The sequence below is a fragment of the Schistocerca cancellata genome, chromosome 5 (genome assembly GCF_023864275.1).
Source record: "Schistocerca cancellata isolate TAMUIC-IGC-003103 chromosome 5, iqSchCanc2.1, whole genome shotgun sequence".
NCBI classification, from domain to species: Eukaryota; Metazoa; Arthropoda; class Insecta; order Orthoptera; family Acrididae; genus Schistocerca; species Schistocerca cancellata.
Window position 1 is genome coordinate 663963069 of NC_064630.1, and position 18238 is coordinate 663981306.

Consider the following 18238-nt stretch of genomic DNA (forward strand, 5'->3'; position numbering starts at 1 on the left):
GCATACTGATGGGCAAGGATATTTCCTAGAGTGGGTGGATCACATAATACCACAATGAGAGTTGTGAGAACAATTGTGGGTAGGATGTTGCTCATTACAGTCACAGTAAGAAGTAGTTAAACCCTGGCAAAGGATACGGTTAAATTGTTCCAGTTCAGGACGATCTTGGGTGATTTGGAAAGAGAAATATGTGGAGGGGAGGGGGGGGGGGGGGCAGTGCTCCTTTGCAGCAGGTGCATGGGAGTGATCAGAGAATTAGTTGTGATGGTCATCCATGGGTTAGCCAAGGATATGGAGAGACTTTTCAAAATGGAAGTAACAGCAGCTACCAAAATGCAGGTACTGTTGAGGTGCACTTGATAAAGACAGAGGTTTTTATGGAGCCACCAGCAAGGTGAAACTATCCAGGTGGCATTGGGATGAGTGCTATATCAGCAGCCTACTCCTAATATGCCAGCGGCCCACATTGTAGCAGAGTTACACAAGCAGCTGGCTTCCTAATAGACAGCACATGATGGCACTATTTTCCAACACCACCAGATGGCAACCCAAGTGGCACCAGAGGTTGCTGCCGGCCCCAGAGACTGTAAATAGGACTGAGTGTATCCTGGTGCTAGGGCTGTATTTAGGGAGGCACTTGGGCTTTGAGTCATTAATGCACTCCAAGTAGGCTTCCTGGGCCAGGCACCAAACACAGTCACATTCATTCAATTGGGAACTGACTTTGGAGCTGGTACAATGATGATGCCAAGTTTTGCATTAGGGCTTCTGTGAGGGGACTTGTAAGAATTTTGGACTTAGTTTTCATTAGTAGTCACGAGTCTTAACTATGTTTTCATCACACTAGAACTTTAATATTGGACTGTCCTTCTTATCATTTAAATATGAGACTTTCCTGTCGGTACTTGAAAATTTTCCAGTTGAGTGCTTTGTGTACTTACTAGTTAATATCATTTCCCAACTGGTTTTGTTTTCCTTCCAGAGACCTTATGCCTAGAGCTTATATTTCTGTTAATTCTTTCTTGTCACCAGTTGTGCAAAACTTAGTTTTGGACTGAGGCTTTGCTAGTTGCTACTGAACTCTACTTCTGATACTTTGAATGTGATAACTTTAGCTGTTAAATTTGTTTAGTTCCTTGAGATGCCACCAGCCTCCTGCCACAGTACCTGTTCAGTGTTAACTTCAGAAATTTTTTTCTGTGTGACTACTGGTTACAAACTGATTATTTTGTTAATTATGTCGCAATAAACTTGAGATCACTGTACATCTGGGACTTATTTTCTTGACTGCCTGCAGTGGATACTTTGTTGAGGATTAAAAGATTGTGAAATAAGTGGTATTCTGTCACTTGCTGCCCACCCACTCTATAAAACATCCTAGTTCATCCTCAAACCACATCTACTCCCAGACACTTGTCACATGGGTCATACCCCAGTGTAGGACCAACGTCCAAGACCTGTCCAATAAACTCACCAGCTTCACCTACACTTTCTAATCAAAGGCAAGACCACTTGCAACAGCAGTCATATCATATACCTGATCTATAGCAATTTCTGTATAGCATTTTACATGAACATCACCACCAAACAGCTCTCCACCTGAATGGTTGGAAACTGCCAAACTGAGTGACCAACAGCAGAGTGAGCCACATAGGGGCAGAAAATACTGCTGAGCACAATATGCTCAATTCCAATGGTTGTTTCACAGCCCAAATCATCCAGATCCTACTCCCCCCTCCCCCACCGCTCCCAACCTCTCCACCAGAACCAACTTCTCTGAGTTATGTAGATGGGAGTCATCAGAGTCATCACTGCAACATTTCCTTCCCTCCCACAATCCTCCCAACCTGTTTCCTCTAGCCTCCATACACTAAAACCACTATACGCGATGGACAATGTAGTGATGCCGCTTGGTGTCACCATGGAAATTGAGTGGCTGGCACAACATTGCTACATTACTGTCAGCCACTCTGACACCACTACCAACATGATGCTTGTCAGCACAATTTAATGAGGCCAGGTCTCCTACAATCCTGCATATAATTTGGCACAGGGCTGGTCTGAATCATTTGTAATTCTACCACAGCATTGACACAGCACACTGGTGTGTCTATTGCTTTGATCATCACCATGGTCTTTGTATATGGGTGTTTACTTTTCGGACTCTGTTAGTAACTGGTTGGACTTTGACACTGTGCAAACCTGAATTTGAATGGATTGCTTACTTAAAAATATCTTACATTGCTCAGGGAAGCATTCTATAAAATATCTCAATTTCTTGAATAAACTGGGGCTAGTCTCTATTAGTTTTGAGTGTAGATCACCTTTACAAAAGAGGTGATAACTCAGTATCACTGAAAAATGCACATAAACCTTAAACATTTTGTAGTTACATGAGAGTGTAGGTCTTCAACCACAGAGCACCTACAACAATTCCTTCTTGGTATCGGTGATGCCAGCTGAAATCAGGGAGATTAGTCACATTATTCTAAGAGAATGATTGTCCTTGCAGATTGGAAGTAGAAAAGGTTAACATGGTATTAGTAAACTGCAGGAGCAGCCATGGGAAGGTCCGAGAATCAGTATCACTCATTGAAGGCAATAATGCTCATACATTATTAGGAACAGAAAGTCGGTTGAAACTGGACGAGAATGGCAACAAAATCCTAAATTCAGATCGAAATATACAGTGTATTAAAAAAAAAGTATTCCATATTTTTAGAGGTGGCATTATGGACCAAAACAAGACAAAAATGTCCAGTGAACATGGGCTCCAAAATTCATCCCTTAAGAGCGAGCAATACTTGTTCATCTTCATACTATGAAACAAATGTCTTCTACTGCAAGCACATAGCTATTACAAATTACCTACAGATGGCACTAAGCAAGTCAGGACACATTCCTCTGATACTGTTCAAGGCTACAGCATCAAGTAAACAACTGTTAGGGTTGCTACTGTAAACTGTATTCACCGTTCTGGGTAAGTGCACGACATACAGTAGCTCTAATGGAACCAGTTTGTGCTAAGTTTGTGTCTTTGCACTTACCATCATAATGGAAGCCTACTGTTCAGTGAAGGAAATGGCAGATGTCAGCTTCTGTAATGGTTTGTAAAATGGAAACAACAGTCAAGCCCACATCCTATATGGTGCAAAATATCCACAATGCAGGGTATCAACACAATTATTCAGCCATCTTTTCCAGTGACTAGCAGACACTGGATTTGTAGCTCAAACAGTGGTGGATCATGGCGGACCTTGCACTATTTGCACTCTGTTATGGAGGAGCAATTGCGGTAATAAGAGGAAGAAGATACTGGAACGAGTGCATGCAGAATTTCAGCATCTGTTGGAGTTAGTCATCCTCAAGTCAGAGCAATCCTGAATGAACAGTTGCTTAACTGTATTATGTATACAGCATGTCCAAGCCCTTCAGTCACAAAATCAGCTTGCCAGAAAGTGGTTCTGCCAATGGCTCATGCAAAGATGTGGAGAAGGTTCATTTTTCACTGTTCACAGATGAGGCTGAATTCACTCGAGGTTGGATTATCAATTTTCATAACCAAAATGTGTGCACTGATGCAGATCCACATGCAGATGAAGAAGTAAGGGACCAGGACCAATTTTCAATTAATGTATGGGCGACAGACTAACCATTGGGATTTCCTTTGTGCATATAAGTTTAAACTCTTGAATTTCTTGGATGTCTGTGTATTTATCAGCCACACTTCAACATTTTAATAACTGTACAGTGCACAGTACTGCTGTTTGCAACACAGTAATGCATTTGTTTTTGTTTGAAGAGCTAGTCACTGTTGTTACTCTCTTCAGTTGACTCGAAGCTTCCATTCCTACAGTAGTTGATTGAAGCACACTATTTCATTTGTGAGTTGACACAGGTTCTAATAAGAAATGACTTGGCCGGAATTTCCTGGGTGCTCTTTAGTTTAAAATCTTGAATTTATTGCATGCTTATATATTTGTCAGGCGCAGTACCATATTCTAATAACCATCTAGAGTATATTCCCACTGTCTTTAGTATGGATATGGACTGTGAATTTCTGTGTTCAGATGCAAGCTGGGTTGGTGACCCTTCACTCATAGCTCTAGGAAGTGCTGGCTTCAGTCACACAGGCTGCTACCAATGGGCATCATTGTGGGGATCCAAGGGATGTCCAGCATATATCAGGCATCCTCTGATTGGTCCACTACTGTAACCACTCCGGGTCCTGCCCACACTGAGGTCGACCTCTCACACATGGTTGAGTGTGAGGTCACACAGCAGTGAGGCAAGCAGTGAAAGACTTTCAAGGGAACCAATAGAAGGGCCTTCCCAGTTCATGTGATGAACAGGTTTCAGGTGCTGTCTGTGTCTGATAAACACCCTGAGGCAGATGCATTTGCTTGCCCTGTTTCAGGAGAAGCCTCTTAGCCAGCAAGATCTGGGCAGTCACAGAGGCTAGGATTATTGGTAGTAGGGAGCTACACCATTAGGCGCGTAATGGGGCCCTTAGGAATACAGTTGCCTAGAAGGGGAAGAAATCCAGAGGGCACTCTGTGTGCATACTTGGAGGAGACATCTCAGATGTGGAACAGCTGCTTCTGGATGACAAGAAGAGCACAGGGGGCAGCCAACAGCAGGTGGTGATTCTGTTTTTGATTCTGTTTGTACCAATGATGTATGTCATTTTGGATTGGATGTAATTTTCTCTGGTTTCGGGCGGCTAGCTGAAGTGCTAAAGACAGCCAGTCTTGCTTGTGGGAAGAAGGTGGAGCTCTCTATCTGTAGCATCATCAACAGGATCAACTGCAGACCATTGGTACAGAGCCAAGTAGATGGTGTGGATCTGAGCGTCAGACAGTGCTGTGACTGTGTAGGCTGTAGATCTCTCAACTTGGGCCTTAGGGTGATGGGTTTTAGGGTTCTGCTCAATAGGGCAGTAGTCCACTACACACAGGAAGGAGCTAAGTGGTTAGAGGGAACACATGGAAGGGACTGGGTGGTTTTTTAGTGTAGAAGGTCCTGGGAAACTACAGAAAGGGCATCAGTATAAAAGGGCATAGGATGAGGGTAGATCTAGCAACAATTAGTATCACAGTTTTATAAACTGTCCTAGTGAGAAAAAAAAACCAGAGGTTCATGTGCCGATAAAAAGCACTGAAGGTCAAATCATTATCTGTACTGAAAGCTTGATAAAGCCAGAGATAAGATCAGCTGAAATTTTTACAAATGACCTAACAGCATTCAGAAAGTGTAGAGTAAATACAGTAGGTGATCAAGTGTTTGCTGCTGTCAGAAAGCTTTTACCTTGTAGTGAAACTGAAGTAGGCAGTTTCTGCAAGTTAGTTTAGAAAGACGTTATACTTCACAACCAGAATAAATTAATAATTGGTGGAACATCAACAATGTGAGGTAAAGATAAATCACTACTTATTGTAAAGATGACATAGTAAGTTGCAGACAGGCACAACTAAAAGATGCTTACCCAGCTGCCAGGGGGACAGTCATGTGTGCTTGTGTGAATGAATGTGTGTGTGTGTGTGTGTATGTGTGTGTGTGTGTGTGTTTTCCTTCCTTTTCTGATGAAGGCTGTGGCCAAAAGCTAATGCGTAAACGTCTTTTAGTTATGCCTGTCTGCAACTTAATGTGTTATCTTTAAGGCAAGTAGCTGTCTATCTAACGATACATTGTTGATAGTTGGATTCTTTCTCCAAGACTGGCAATGTTGTAATGAATCTCAAAACTTATAGCAGATTTCAATGTGACAAGCTTTTATAGTTTACACAATTAAAAAATCTGGAATAAAATCCAAAGTATGCCAGTGACAAGACACAACCAATACCTTCACTTTGTGACAGCAATGGTCATGTTACCAACGAAAATGCCACTAAAGCAGATGAAGTAAATATTACAAAACTGAAATCAAGAACAACTGCCAATGTGACCAACTTAGAAGTAGATATCCTCACTGCAGCAAAGAAACTTAAATCAGTTAATAAAGGCAAGGACTCTGGTCCACATAGCATTCCAGTTAAATTTCATTCAGAGTATGCCAATACATAGTGCCACTTACAGTTGTTAGCATTCAAATACAAGCATTCGCTTGACAAAAGATCTGTACTTAAAGACTACAAAGTTGCACAGATCATGCCAATACTCCAGAAAGGAAATAGGAGTAATCCACTGAATTACAGACCCATATCTCTAACATTGCAGTAGGATTTTTGAACAAATACTGAGTTCTGCTTAATAGGGCACCCAGGAAAATGACACCTGCTTACCCTGCCTTTGGAGCAAGTACAGTTGGTCATATACCAGCCGGACCAACTCCTCAGCTGGGTACAGGTTCTGCAATGATTCTAAGGCACTAAGGGAATCAGAGAAAATGAGAAACCATCTGCCCCATGTACGATGCATCTGCTCCAGTGCCTTCAGGATCGTTGGAGCTCTGCTGAGAAAACAGTATACAATTCAGGAAGGTGAATCCTGGTGACATGGTCAGAGAACATGACAGAGCAGCCAAAGGAATTCCCTTGCTTGGAGCCATCAGAGTACACGATTGTGAAACAGTGATGTATATCTAAAATGTTAAACAATAGAGAGTGAAATGTAAAATCTGACTTGTGGTCTTTCTTAAAATTCATGAAGTCTAAAATAAGTCTGGGCCTCTGGAAAAGACAAGGTGGAAATCTGCTCCCACCACAATGTAAAACATGAAGACTCGCCACATCCATCTCTAGAAGGCAATCCTGTGCACGAATCTCATAGAGCCTAGTTGCCTTTTGTTAATTATGAAAAAGCCTTTCCAGTGAAGGCTGAGCAATGGTATGGTAGGTGGGTGGGTGTGTATGGTTTGGACAGTGTTTTATATGGCTGATGCACTGTAAGTAGCTGTTGCCTGATGTGAACTGGCAGTTCACCAGCCTCTGCACAGAAGCTTGGTATGGGGCTTGTTCTGAGTGCCCCAGTCACCAATTGAATCCCTTCATGGTGCATCACATCCAACATCTTTAAATAAGGGGGTCTGACAGACCCATACACCATGCACCCATAATCGAGTTGAGAACACACAAATACCCTGCAAAACTGGAGCAGACAAGTCCTGTCTGCTCACCATGTACTGTGGCTAAGACATTTTAAAATACTTAAAGCCTTAACTGGCCATTTTTTCAGGTCCTTAAGATGTGGTAACCACATAAGCTTAGAGTCAAACACGAGGCCCAGGAACCTCACTGTGTCTTTAAAAGTAAGGACAGGAAAGTTTAAAATGGAATGAGAATGGTTAAAAAGAACACACACAGACTTCTCAGTAGAAAACATAAAACCACAATTCTGCGTCTCTTCATCCAAATGTTGCAGAGTTAGTCGCAACTGACGTGCTGTCGTTGCAAGGCTTGAAGAAGAGCAAAACACAGAGAAGTCATCCAAAAACAAACAACAACGGACAGGACTTTTCACTATTAATGTAATGCTGTTAACAGCTATGACAAAGACAGTCACGCTTAAAATGCTATCTTGAGGGACACCATTCTCTTGCTCAAAGTGATTAGACAGGATATCACTGACTCAGAATCCAAAATATCATGGCGATAGGAACGAATGAATAAAAATGGGAAGACAAACACGAAAACACCATTCATGCAGCTGCTCCAGGATAAGATGCCTCCAAGTAGTGTCAAAAAATATACCTAGAAGATGACGCTGGCATAGGAAAGCCTGTTGTATAGCCACCTCCAGGAGGGCAAGGTTATCAGAGGTAGAGCGATGCCATCTGAACACATATTGAAAGCGACTAAGGAGTTGCTTGGATTCTAATATCCAGACAATGCTGCAGTTGACCATCTGCTCCAAGGTCTTCCCCATGCAGCTAGTGAGGGAAACACTATGGTAACTACCGTATTTACTCGAATCCAAGCCGCACTTTTTTCCGGTTTTTTGTAATCCAAAAAACTGTGCAAAGTAAGCGGAAGTTCTGAAAAATGTTGGTAGGTGCCGCCACAACTAACATTTGCCGTCGAATATATGTAGTGCTACACAGACTTGCTTTACAGGCCCAAAGATAAATACCGGCGCCAAAACCTCTGCGTCAGTAAATAAATTTTAAAAAAAAGGTGGAAGAGGAGCTTTTTTTCACCGCCCCAAATTTTGACCACTGCATTTTCATACATTATCCAACGAAGTAAATACAGATTCCGTATTGTTCATCTTCGAATGTAGCAGCATTTCAATGTACTACGAAAATCCGACTGGCAAGACTGTTTGGGATGTTTGTCAATATGGCCAACTCTACATTCTGAATTTTTTCCTACCTGCGAGAAGAGATAGTTGCTAATACGAACTTTTATGAATTGTGAATCACACGCAGTATTCTCTTCACCGTAAGAATAATACGAATATAAACAGTTTGCCATGCATTCTTTCATATTTGCTGCTATCTCATTTAAATCCTGTCTGCCTAATAAACTACGAAACTAAGATTGAGACAACAGCAAACGCGGAAGAATATACATATCATGTCATGTCATGTTTATATTCGTATTATTCTTATGCCTAATAGTGATACAGTCAAAATGAAGCACGGCAATTGATTAGATTTTTAAATCTAAGATGACTCTAATTTCTGTGCAGAATGTTATGTACTAAAGAGGTGTGTGCAAGGATTTTCAAACGGAGAAAAATTTTTGCTAAACTCTTGTTCAGAACTTCTATCATACGCACTATATTATTTAGTTCTTGTTGATCATTATCAAAGTAAGCAGCAGTGTAAGTAACAACAAATAGCAGTTTCTTGCCATTGTTTCACTAATGAGACGATTTTTTTTTTTTTTAAAGAAATTGTAAGCGGCGGTAGCGTGCACAAAAGCAAGCCATGGTGAAAGCGGCGACAGGCCGTAAACACTCAGTATCAGAATGCGACAAACAGTGCATGACACAGTACAGTAATGCATTTTCAGCTTAGAGTGATGTAAAAACCTATAACAAAGAGAACGGCGCTTATCAGATCAAAGAAAAATAAACAATCAATTCAAACCAGACGAAGTACAAGAAAAAGGAAAGGTACCCATATAAATACAGATGGAGCACCTGACGCATAGCAATGGCTACCTGGTAAAGCTTAACTGCCAAGCTTACGACTCGAACAAAACTACTGTAGCTGTATCGTCATTCATTCGACCTAAATTGTGTCTCATATTACAATGGACCAACTTTGTTTCGATTTGGAGGTGCGGCCTAAAACTTTTCTCTCCCCTTGAATTTCGAGTCTCAAATTTCAGGTGCGGCTTAGAATCGGGAAAAATTTTTTTCCTTGATTTCGAGTCTCATTTTTTAGGTGTGGCTTAGATTCGAGTGCGGCTTAGATTCGAGTAAATACGGTACTTGGGCATGTATGGTCTTTCCCAGGTTTTAAAAGAGGAATTAAAATTGCCTCACGCTACGAGTTGGGAAAGTGACCTGATGCTCAAATGGCATTATAAAGTGCGAGGGGGATATCTTTGTTTCGCCTTGTGAGGTGCCGCAGCACACCATAATGGATCCTGTCATGACCAAGGGATGTGTCATGAGCCGCAGACAATGCAGAATCCAGCTCCCACATGGAAAATGGGCAGTTGCAATTTTCATCAGAGGTGTAACCACTCTGTGGCACTGGAAACCTGGACCCTGACTGGCTGTTGCATTAACTGTGGCAAAATACGCCACCATAGTCTGGGCAATGCCTCGTTGATTGGTTTGGAGAGTGCCATTCTCCATTATAGCAGCCATGGGTACCTGCCTCCTCTCCCAGAAATTCTCCTGATGGTCTCCCAAACAACGGAACTAATGGTGGAACGATTAATGGTGTTCAGGATCTGTTGCCAAGACCTCTTTTTGCTCTCTCAGATAATTAGTCAACACTTTGCCCTCACAACCTGAAAGGCTGCAAGACTCTTTGCAGTTGGCCAACATGTGGACCTATTGCAGAGCTGCATGCCTGGTCCTGATTGCGGAGCAGCATTTAGCACTCCACAAAGGACAAGTCACCTCTTCTGTTGTTCCATGTTCTGTGGAATGAATGCTGAAGCGGCATGGTGGATCATTTTGGTAATATAATCCACCAATGCCTCGACATTCACACAATGTGAATAAAGTATCCAGTCAGCTCTACCAAGCACACATCGCAGTAGTTTCCTTTCAGGTTCCACCCATCTGGAAGGTGAATGCATATCGGGAAGTGATCACTTCCGTACAAGTCGTCAACCACTTCCCATTGAGCAGTGTGAGCAAGAGCTGGACAGCAAAGCGAGAGATCAATGACAGAACGACCCAGTTGCTGCGCAGAAGTGAGTGTGCTCTGTCCTGCATTTAGCAAGTATGCGCATGATGACACGAGAAGCCTCTCAATTGCTCTACCCCTGAGGCAGGTAGTTGCAGAGCCCCAAAGCACACTGTGTGCATTAAAATCACCACAGAGGATGAAGGGGCAGGGTAATAAGGTCGGTTAGGGCTTCTTCATCAAGTGCATACTGTGGGTGCAAATAAATGGAACATCTTGTCAATGGATGATGCAGATGCACTGATACAACAAGTGCTTGTAAAGTTGTTGTAAGTGAGAGAGGTGAGGATTGGTATTCAGTACTGACTACACCTCCTCTAGCTCTCTCTCCACTCAGGTCATCCTTTTTGTGGAGAACATAGCCTCGTAGCTCAGGGGTGTACGATTGATGGAAATGAGTCTCTTGTAGACACAGACACAGTGGTCTACCCTGAGATAAGAGACGGAGTTCCTCCACATGCATCCTGAAACCCTGCTAGTTCCACTGTAGGATGGGAATAATTTCATCAATTTCTTTTTAATTTATCACTATCTTTGCATCATGGAGGTAAAGCACCTGTAGAGCGAAGGGGCAGTGGAGGGACTGCTTGGATCCAAGGTGTCCTCCTCATCACTCAGATGTGAAAGAATGGCATCTGCCACCGTTCAGGACAGCTTTTGACCCAAACATCGTGCACCTTTCCCTGTACCCTGTCTGTTCGAGGATGGCGGTCTTTTCTGTGGCAGCTGCTTGGATTGCTTTATCCTTACTCTTTTTGCCTTGACATGTACACATGCAAGTACAGGTGCTGGTGGTGGATTTTTGTACACTGGACGATGCCGGAGTTGAGGCATCGACCTTAGGAATAGGTTTCTTCGCCATGGAAGCATAAGAAGTGGTAAAGGAGGGAGGTTTCATCACCTTATATTCCTTTTTGGCTTCAGCATAGGGGATCCGCTTGGTGACTTCTAGTTCCTGAATTTTTCGTTCCTCTCCAAAAACAGGGCAGTCTCGGCTCCAGACCAGGTGGCTCCCAGAGCAGTTAATGCAGACTGCTGGAGATGGATAGTCAATCCCAGCTTCATGGGCTGCCTTTCCACATTTCCCACAGGTTGCTTCACCCCCGCAACTCACCGTTATGTGACCAAAATGCTGGCATTTGTAGCACAATATAGGGTCAGATATAAAGGCCTAACCCTAAGTCTGAGGAAACCTTCCATGATGTGGTCTGGCAACATTGGAGAATTAAAGGTCAAAGTGAAGGCGGCAGTCTTCTCAATTTCTCCATTTTTCCTACACATCCTTTGCTCTATATCCACTATCCCCTGTAATGCCCATTCCTGTTTAAGTTAGTCTGTGTCGATATCCATAATGTTTATGCATGTAACCACACCCTTTCTAGACTAAGGGAGTTATGCAGTTCAACAGTTGCATCATATTCACCAAATTTTTTTGGTCTTCATAAGTAGTCCCACCTGCTTTGCCCTGTTAGTTTTGACCAATAGCGAACCATTCCGCAGCTGCTTAAAAGACTTCAGGCTTCCAGCATACCGCCCGAGCCTAATTTTTTCAAATGTCCCCTCCTTCATCCTAATGACAAAAAACACATTTTGATTTATGACTCCTTGAACCCTGTTACTATAATTCAACTGATGCAGGTTACCAGGAGGGCTACCCTCCCTCATTCGTTTGGAGGATTGAGTGTGACTACTCTCAGGCAGTACACCCTTTCACTTGAAGGAGAAGATGATGATTTCGAGGTTCCATCTCGGTCCCACAAGCAGCTAGGGAAACAAGGGCCCACTCAAACAGAGCCCCACCTGGCTGAGTAAGCCTTAGGTAAAGTGAGGTGCGGCAGGGTCCCCAGAGGTTGTCCCGCTAATGAATGTTCCACCTCAACAGCCATGCATCTCATCAGCTAGCAGCACACCTTGAGATTGAGGTTTTTTTTAATAGAGGTTTTCACCATCCTCGTGCTCCAAGCAGTCAAGACAAGATCCCCCCATGCTTTTGAGGCATGCAAGCCTGTGACAGGGCCCATGATTCCTGAGGAGATTCCGAGGTTAGAAATTTATTAATCTATCCACTAAAAAAGCAATATGAAGGGAGCTCCATAAGCAGGGAATTGCAGGGCATCCTAGAATTCCAAAACCACTAACCAGAGATGCAAATAACCATAACAGGAAAACATGACACTGAAACCATAAAAACTCAAATATAGAGTAATGGAAGAGAAGTCATTTGGTTGAATGAATCTTGTTTCACATCGTTTCCAACTTCTGGCCAAGTTTACATCCTAAGAGTGAAACACGTGGGAGTGCGGTGATGATTTGAGTAGGCATATCATGGTATTCCATGGGTCTCCAGATTATTCTGCAAGCTTACATTACTGCCAATGATTGATTATGTGACCACTTTTGTTGATCAGATCCATCCCATGGTACAATGTTTGTACTCCAATGATGATTCTGTGTTTCAAGATGACAGGACCCAGCTTAAATAACTATCATCATCCATGACAGCTTTCGTGAACACAAAGATGAATTGTCGCATCTGCCCTGCCCACCAAAGTCACCAGAGCTCACTATTACTGAGTGTTTTTTGTCTACTTTGCAGAGAAGGGTGAGGCATCACTATCCATCTCCATCATCATTACCTGAACTTGTCATTATTTTGCAGGAAGAATGGTATAAAATTTCCTTGAAAACCACACAGGACCTGTATTTTTTTCCATTCTGAGACAATTGCAAGCCATTTTCAATGCCAATACCATTAGGCTTGGCTGTGTGTTGTGCTTTCAGTGTTCCCATAATTTTGTCCAACCTCTGCATTTGACCATGTCCTGTTTCTACCTGTCATATATTTTCATTGGAAGGATGAGTAGAAGTTCAGGGTTTAATATCCTGTCGATAAAAAGGGCATTATAGATGAAATACAATCTCAAATTCGACAGGGATGGGAAAGGAAATCATCTTTGCCCTCTTCCAAGGCCAATCCCAGCATTTGCTTTAAGAAAATTTACGGCACAGAATTGTTTCCTGAATAAATCTTTCATTTTGTAGTGAACTGTATGCCATTTCAAAACTTCCAATCGCATTAAAGTTGTGCACAGACTGGGAAACAAGACTAGAATTGTGCTTTTACCAAATAATATATCAAGTAAGGTTTTGAGTTCAAATTGCAGTTACAGTCTGAAATGAGGTTCTAATCTACCAGAAAGTTTCACTGCAGATTGAAAGATTCACTTTGGTGTTCTTTATCTAACAGTAAACAGTAAACTGTAAATAGAAGTATTGTAGTTTTGCTATTAAAAATTGATCTTATATAAAAGTGATAAAAACAATTATGTAACACGTACTCACATACGTACAGCATATAAACTTCAGTATAATGTTTTCCTTTGGACATCTGATTCTGAATAGATCCTTACCAAAAACATACAGATCTGAAACAATTGTAATAAAGTAGTTTACTAGTATCTTCAATAACAATTAGCACTGTTATTCTAAAATTTTTCTACATTAATTCTTCTGAAAAGCATTCTGCTGATACTCATGCGTTCTTATACACATGAAGTTTTACAACTGATGGCAATGTAGGATAAAGTTAAAAAACATTAACAAAGAATATCGAATAAATGACCAATAGCATGATGTAAAATTACTTTCATTAGTGTTAGTTGTCACTGCTGTTTCTGTAGTTGTAGTTTCACATTTCTGACATCAATGAAAACACAATGTGCGAATTAAAGAATGTCAATCAATTGCACATTCATACTTTCATATACATCTTAGATTGTGATGGTTTCAGAAAATTACATGACTATATGTTTTTTAACTAAGACCATAACTGAAAGTTTTAGATTCAGCATCCTACAATCACTCAACTAGATGACGTAAAATGGTTTAAAATTTGAATTTCAAATAAATATACCTCTCCTACTGCAATGACCACACAGTACTGATGAATTTTCACAAGACTGAAAAGTAAATCAACTGATGATGGAAAACATTCAACTGCTTCACAGTTATTTACAGTTCTTCAAATTAATTTCATAAATATGTATGTTGATTAATGACAATTACAAAGTTATCCTCACTAAAACAGCTATACAATGTTCAAATATGAATTCCTGTATTCCCATTATGCAAAACGTGTATTTCATTTATTCTTGAATTGGCTGCTTATGGTTTTCATGGAAAATCTCCAAAATGAGACAACAGAGGGTAATTAGACAACTAAAAGGTTAGAAGGAGATACAAGCAGGTATAATCCAGGGATCCATATCAGGCCTGTTAATGTTCCTGTACTACATAAACAACAGGCCATGTAAGGGAACCTCATAAACAACTCTGTATGCAAACAGCTCACAGAACTGGCACAAAATACTAAACATATTCTTCAAGAATTTGGAACTAGGATAAATAATAATGCCTTTGAAACTGAATCTTTCAAAACCACAAACTGTACATTCCAGAACCAAATGAATTGCTGAATATGTATCACAGTTAAATTATAAGAACAAAGAACCAACCTAGATCTATACTCTGCAAACAACCATGAACTGCATGGTAGAGGTTACATGCCATTGTATATTTCAATGTCAATCTTATCCTCATGATCCCTATGTGAGTGATATGTAGGGTGTCATAGAATATTCCTAGAGTTATCATTTATAGTTCTTGAAACTTTGCTAACAGACTTTCTCAGGATAGTTTACGCCTAAGTTTGTGAGTCTGCCAGCTCAATCCCTTCAGTATCCCTGTGACACTCTCCCACAGATCAAACATACCAGTGACCATTCATGCTGCCCTTCTCTATATACATGCAATATCCCCTGTTAGTTTTATGCAGTATGAATCCCACACACTTGAACTATGTTCTAGAACTAGAGGCACAAGTGATTTGTAAGCAATTTCCTTAGTAGACTGCCTGCACTTCCCCAGTATTCTAACAATAAAATGAAGTCTGCCACGTGCTTTACCCACAACTGAGCCTATGTGGTCATTCCATTTCATATCCCTACAAAGAGTTAGAGTTACTATAAACAAAAACTTGTCATGGACATGGATTGCTTAGTGAAGTGATTTAACAATTTTGTTTATGTAGTGAGAGTTATAAATAATGAAATTGACTTAGCTGGCAAGAAAATTGTTCATCATGTACATTCTTATCAGTTAATAGATATGGCATATTTTTTGGAGGGTTGAAATACCAAACCTCCTTAGTGTGTTAAAGCTACAGAAAAAAATCACTAGAGCTATGCTAGGAACCAACAACATGCAGTCACGCAGACCATGATTCAAAAACCTTGATTTTACATATACTTCTGAAACAAGTCATAGATCAGACTAGGTGATGTCTTATCACAGATTTAACTTGTTTGAAAATACCCTGTATACATGGCTTTAAAGCTTATCAATGAAATACAGTCCAAATTCAAGGTTTACAAGCTAAAAACCATAATACTGAACACTAAAAAGCACTTAAAAATGGAATTTATGGCAGTGTGGAATATTTTATACATGAGCAAGCAGAAGGTGTGTGTGTGTGTGTTGGGTCAAGTGCGTGTGTACGCACGTGCCTTTGTGTGTATGTTCTACCTCCAACAAAGACCTTGTTGGCCAAAAGCTCATTTTCTGACAGTCTTTTCGTTGTGCCTATCAGCTGCTCAGCATCTCTGCGAAATGGTGAGTAGTAACCATCCTTTTCATAATATTGTTACACTTTATCCTGGATTTTCCATTGCAAAAGTGAAATAGTTTGTTGAAATACTAATATATGTAATTTAATATTGTTTCCAGGCAAACTGAGACAAAATGAAACAGCTGAAGTCTGGCTATAGACAGCATACCAAGTAGGTTGTAGGTGTGAGTGATGCATGCAATCAAATGTAAAAGTGTATGACTGGGGTAATTTAATCATTGAGGAAAGCATATATAATCAAACTGATTGTAAAGTACTGAAATGCAATGGTAAACTCGAAAGAACTGTGCTACCTGAGTGACTTTGACTTTAATATGGAGCTAGTTAGAATAATAAAATTCAATATTTCTTTAAACCAAGTTCAAATCACAGAAATATATAATTATTTTATTATTTTGGCGGGTAATATCAGGCAGAAATAGTAGAAGTTCTGATAGGATAAGTGTCAGTAAGTGCACGGTTCTGAATTGTGTCATATATATTCAGTCCGATGTCTGTTGATTTTGACACAAAAATAGCCCAAACTTTTTGTAATCAAAATAGGAGGAGGCTCACATGTAAATCCCTTTGATGTGACCAAACTATTTCATCTACAGATATGATGACCTACAAATGTTAATGAGTGACTGAATGAAATAGTTCATAAACAACAGGCCATGTAAGGGAACCTCAGAAACAGCTCAATAGCAGTATTTTCCAATATAAAGAACACAGAACCGGCACAAAATACTAAGCAAACTCTTCAAGAATTTTGAACTAGGATAAATAATAATGCTCTGAAACTGAATATTTCAAAAGCATAAACTGTACATTCCAGGTCCAAATGAATTGTTGAGTACATATCACAGTTAAATTATGAGAAAAAAGAAACAACCTACATCTATACTCTAGCATAGTTCCACTTTCAGATATGATGACCCTCAAATGAAACAAGTGGATAAACTGTTCCAAACTGCCAGAGCCAAATGCTAGAAGAAACAAGAAATAAGAGGAGAAAAGAGTGTGGACTGTGTGACAAAAATATGGATCCTGCAGACACCACATCACAGCACGTATACATATCAGTAGCAGAAAATAAACAAAGTGTCACAAGTTCTGTAGGTGAATAATTAAATCATTGATGTAGGCACAGAGTTAGAATTGCTGCAGTTTGTTACAAACAGTGTCAAAAACTTCATGTAAGTTAACCTGGTAGTACCTTGACATTCACTAGGTACTGAATAAAGTTTAAAAAAGAATTAAATCTTTAACAGATGAAAAATTAGGTACACAGAAAAGTTGTTCAAAGAAATGGAATGGTTGAACAGAAATGAGATTGCAAACAAAAAGCAGGAGAAAAAAACAAAGAATTCAAACTAGAAGTGAAATCAGAACTAAAAGAAGCAATGAAAAAGACTGACAAACAAAAACCTGAAATAGAGTCATCATTCTGGAAATAAGAATTGAAAATTCTGGAAATTACTGAGCTCAAAATTGTACTGGTTAGGTGGAACAAGAAGTAACCTGCATAAGCCAAGTGTACTGGAAGTGCAGCAGTCAGTGTAAAACACATAGCACACTCAAAAAAGCATAAACTACACATGGAAGCTTTTGAAAGAGAAATTACTATGATTGTAAGAAACAACCTCCAACAGAATTTGTACATAGATGCAGAAATAAAAAATTAAAACCAAAAGAGGAAACATTATTAGAAAGAAAATATGAAAGAAATCAGTTTCTAGGCACACAGATGATGAACTAAGCGTAGTATGCTGAACAGTGCAAGGACACCCACGCAAAGAAGGCAGCTATCAAACAAGAATAATAATAGTGACACTGGAGATTGCAGCAGAACAGGAATGTAAAATATGTATGCTGATCAAACATGTATATGTAGCTGCTTAATAGGCAAGGGTGTAGAAATAGTGATGTGACAAAAGACAAAGTTCATATAGCAAAAGTGCATAAAGAGACTGTCAAACCTGTTAAGTAAGGTCTTCAGTATGGGCAGACTGAAGAAAAGAATCCTCAATGAAGCACAAAAGGAAAAGTAAATGCAGTGGATATCAGTTTGGATGCAGCAGACATGGAAGAGAAGAAAGGCCATGGTCCAATTGAAGAAGAATACGAAGTGGAGAGGCAGAGAATGGGCATGAAGCAGCTAATCAGTGAGAACAATGGAATCTCCCTTTAGTTCAGAGATGTGAAATCTGTAGGCCACAAGCAGCTAATGGTGGTAAACAATGTGAATCATATGAAGA

At 40.3% G+C, this 18238-nt stretch overlaps 1 protein-coding gene across 1 annotated transcript in view; it reads right to left on the reverse strand.

The window, feature by feature from the left end:
• LOC126188750 (peptide transporter family 1-like) overlaps window positions 1–18238 on the reverse strand; it is a 269810-nt gene that overhangs the window by 151966 nt on the left and 99606 nt on the right. The window contains exon 6 of the mRNA XM_049930360.1: window positions 13655–13737. Within this exon, the coding sequence (XP_049786317.1) occupies window positions 13655–13737 (83 nt within the window). The remainder of the gene's footprint in view (window positions 1–13654; window positions 13738–18238) is intronic.